The sequence below is a fragment of the Loa loa genome (assembly GCF_000183805.2).
Source record: "Loa loa unplaced genomic scaffold supercont3.13, whole genome shotgun sequence".
In the NCBI taxonomy this organism is placed as follows: domain Eukaryota; kingdom Metazoa; phylum Nematoda; class Chromadorea; order Rhabditida; family Onchocercidae; genus Loa; species Loa loa.
Genome location: NW_018108193.1, coordinates 494,760 through 498,967, shown reverse-complemented (window position 1 = coordinate 498,967; position 4,208 = coordinate 494,760). Strand labels below are relative to the sequence as shown.

General features: G+C 30.6%; 1 protein-coding gene across 1 annotated transcript; it reads left to right on the top strand.

Moving 5' to 3' along the window:
• Positions 1-2,350: 2,350 nt before the first annotated feature.
• LOAG_13151 (hypothetical protein) lies at positions 2,351-4,193 on the top strand (the record flags this gene model as incomplete). The annotated part of the gene is made up of 3 exons (XM_003148662.1): positions 2,351-2,618; positions 3,756-4,063; positions 4,098-4,193. The coding sequence occupies 3 exons, from the start codon at positions 2,351-2,353 to the stop codon at positions 4,191-4,193; spliced, it is 672 nt and encodes a 223-aa protein (XP_003148710.1).
• Between the last annotated feature and the right edge of the window lie 15 nt (positions 4,194-4,208).

Here is a 4,208-nt window from a genome sequence, read left to right as displayed (position 1 = left end):
TTTTTTTTTGTACGATAAATGTAAACATTGTTGGATAAGAATAAAATATGACAAATGTTTCGTCGTATTGCATTGTTCTGTATCACTTACTAGCAGACGGGCGTTTTTAAATTTATCTCTGCCCGTAAAAATTCAACTGAATAATAACGAATCAGTAACAATCAATTATGGTATACTTTGCGGTTTCGTAGGATGATTAATAGACGTAACTTGTATTACTGTAGTCAACAAATATTTCATGAAATTATTGTAGTGCCACAGCTTTTTACAAAAATTCAGAAGGTAAAATAATGTTGAGAGTGATAATACATTTCAAATTTGTTTGTTATATAATTTTTCCAAAGTTTAGTTTGAAGTATTCTTGCCAATGTCATTTAATTTGTTCAAATTTTTGTAGTATATCTTTCAACAACGTATTATGGGAATAAGTGCAAGGTACTAACTAATTCAGACCATAACAAAAAGTAGACTGAAATTGTTGAGAAGTTAATTGATTAATTATTGATAATCTCTTGTTCAAGTGATTGGTAGACATGTGGAAGTATTTCATTTTGATAAAAGGTTAATATAAGTACAAATAAATGAACCAAATATCCATGAATTTGTATAAAATACTGATGTCACAATAAAAGCAAATTTTTAATTTGAATCGAATTTTAATTTAGGGATCTAGCGGTGAGTCTCGCAAGCAAGGTAAAACTCTTCGAATTTACAAATTTGCTATTATTCCAGTTTTGATTATATTCACTCATAAAAGTTGTTTGAAATGATTTGTAATTAAGAATGAATAACAAATTAAATTTCAATTAAACTGCAAAAACGTTCCATCACAATTGATTTCTATATGTCTGAACAATTTTATAAGTTTTGAATAACATTTTCTGTAATATTATATCGAGAAATTCTGAATCTATTCAGAAGTTGCTGTGTTTCGGAAAAGTATGAAGAATACGGAGGTTGGTTGCATTAATTAAGTTTAATTAATTTCCATTTAAACTAAAGTTTTCTATGCAATCAATCTAACAAAAAAGTTAAACGGGAAAGATGAATAGTGTTTTTTTTTAAGCATAACAAAATAGTGGATGCTTACAATCCCTACTACAGCTATTTCGATGAGCGTTATGTAAGTTTCATCTCCATGAATTTTTAAAATTTAATCAAACTGCACACTGTCAATCTTTATACAGCCATTGTTAGTGAGCAATTAAAATATATGATCAAGTTGAACATCATAGGCTTCCTATAGAATGATAGCGTTTAACCGTATCCGGTCTACAAAATTGTATTCTTTTTGGATGCTAATATAATTCTAGTGAACCGATAACTTATCTGGTGATATTTTGACTTTCCTGATTTTAAATTATAAAAAAAGGAATGAAGTAAAATTACTTAATTAGTTTCATCGTACAATATATTATGATAAATTATTTGGCAAAAAATTATCATAATTTCAGAAAATTCAAGTGGGAAGTGGAGGTAGAAAGAAAAAAGTAATTCTCTTTTTTTGAAATGGCAAATTCTTTTTTCCGTACATTTGAAGAAAAGATCGGAAAAAGAAATTCGTTTTACAAGCTTTTTGAGTGAAGTATGATCTTCTTTTTCATATAATTTTCAAAATTCAATCTTTTGTTCTCCCCGATTAGAAATATTTTCAATATGATTTAATTATAGGAAGAAGTAAAATACCGACACCAAAGAAAGTTAGTTCTTTCAGGAATTCATTACATATATTTTACTTAACAAGTTGTTGGGATCACTGCTTCAATCATTTTTGAACTTATAATATTTCTTGGCCAAGTTAATTCTGATAACAAAATCCTCTTTACCTAATTTCCAAATATGAAGATCAAAATAGATTTTGGGTTTTATTCATTGTCAAATTATATCTATGAACTGAGCTAAAGAAGTCATTTAAGAGATTAGCTAAAGATTAGAAGTGAAAGTGTTCAAAAGGAATTGTAAAATGCTGAATTTTTGAATATCTTTCATTTTTAAAGAAATAAATTTTTCCTTTTTCAGAAATCAGACAAGTAAGAGTCGAAATAATATATATTTATGGCAAGAGGACTCATGTATATGTATACTTGGTGCTTTTGCTTTTTGTACTAACTGTTAATTAAGTTTTATTAATTATATAATTATTAGTTAAGGCATAAACAATAATCCTAATTAAAGGTAATTCAAAGTACACTTCTGCTTTAACAATTATTTTATCATATGCACTGTAGTAGATTTGAAGGATGCGAATATGAAAAGAGTGAATTCCAAGAAAAATGAACAAACTTAAATTGGAAAAAGTTTTGAACTTTGAAAACTTAGATTTTAAGTTTCAAAAACTCTGAAAAATTTCATGAAAAAAGTTCGGAAGCGTCCGCCATTTAGAGTTGGTAAACCTCATGAAGCAATGCCAATGGTCAAAATAAAATCAGCCAAAGAAGAAAAGATGGAAATAAAATCGGCAGCAGCGGATGATCAAGATAAGAAAGCAAAACTGGATGACGATGAAAAGATGGAAATGAAATCCGCAACAATGGATGATCGAGATAAGTACGAGCTTAAAGACGATGATGAAAAAGATGAAGTTGAGATCGGAATCGAAAATAAGGATATCAACCAAGGTGTTAAGCTTATTAATATTCATCCGTTTCCCTTATTAATATTAATCTTATTAATATTCTTATAATACTTATTAATATTCATTTGCTTCTCCTTTTCGGAATTGAATTTTTAACTAGTTAATATCAGTAGTGCATGATAAGTTAATCGTCCGTTTCTCAAGTTCATTTTAAAAGTTAAAGTAAATTTTAAAATGATTCAAATCTGTTCTGGCTGGTTCTTCATGACAATAAGATAAATTGTAACAAAAACAGGAAGTTGTGCTTGGAATTCAGGCTATAAAAGTAACAGTAACCGAGTACTAGTCTAAAATTAAATACTAGTCTCTCTTTGTTTGCACTGGTCTTGATGTACCAAAATGAATAGTAAATCATAGAAAGGTTCGGAAATTTGGTATCTTAATGAAAACTCCATTTTACATTTTTTTGAAAGATGGTGTTTGATTTGTGAAAAAGAGATGTTTCATAAATTTGGAGATTTATTGAAATAACATACTATACTCCATAAAGTCAAATTAGTTTTGCAAAATACCGCAAAATAGCAAACTAGATTTTGTCGTACAATTAATATATCAATAAAAATGTTCAAAAATGTTATTGGGTTAATGGGTTCGACAAGGCAGAAAGGATTCGAAAATTTTAATACTAGACTAATTTATGTTTAAAAAGCATTTTTTTCCGGAATTATCTAGATATTGTCCTGAGAGAAAATTTTCCGCTAGATATAAACTACTTTTGGTAAGCCTTAAATTAATCAGCGTTGACAATTTAAAAGGAAAAAACAATAAGGAAAGAAAGGATCTATTCTTGTCGTTCAACTAAATCATATTAAGGTGACAGAATTCTCAAATGTGTCAAATAGGTAGTTGGCCCAAATATTTTCCTCCTTGGAGATATGACCAAAGAGATTTTTCCATTACATACAGTACTGCTACTACTGATAAAAGATGCTGCTGGTAGCACCAGTGGAAATGTAGTTTTTCCTGCAATCCAATATCACAAATATATCGCTGAGAACTGTAAATTATTTGTCACATTAATTGCATATATCAATTATCATTGCAACATATTTATAAGGTAAAAAAGATTTGGAACAAATGAAACATCAGTAATTTTTAAAAATAAGTTGGTTTTTTGCAGAAAGTAAGGAAAGCGCAGTAGAAACTCAAACAAAAGCTAGTACTACTGAATCTGGCATCAAAGCGACTGTTTGCAGTTCAGAGGAGACTGGTATTCTGACGGGGACAGAAGAAATGGTTGGTGCAGGAAAAGGTAGTGAAGATAGTTCGGGAACCGGAAATATGGGTTACATAGCTAGCAGACGAGGAGCTTGGGAAACTGAAAGTACAGGTGGTGGAGGGGGAAGGGGACAGAAAAATGCTTATTTCATGCCGGGTCAAGGTTTTGAAGCTGGAGGTAGAGGTGGAGCCATAGCAGCTAAAGCCGGAGTTGGTGCTGTAGCAAGTAGAACTGGCACTGTAGCTGCGGCAGGAGGAGGCGGGGAACGAAGTGCCTATTTCATCCCCAGCCAAGGTTTTGGAACGGGAGGCACAACTGGAGCTGGAACTGGCACTGTAACATCTGGAGCTGTTG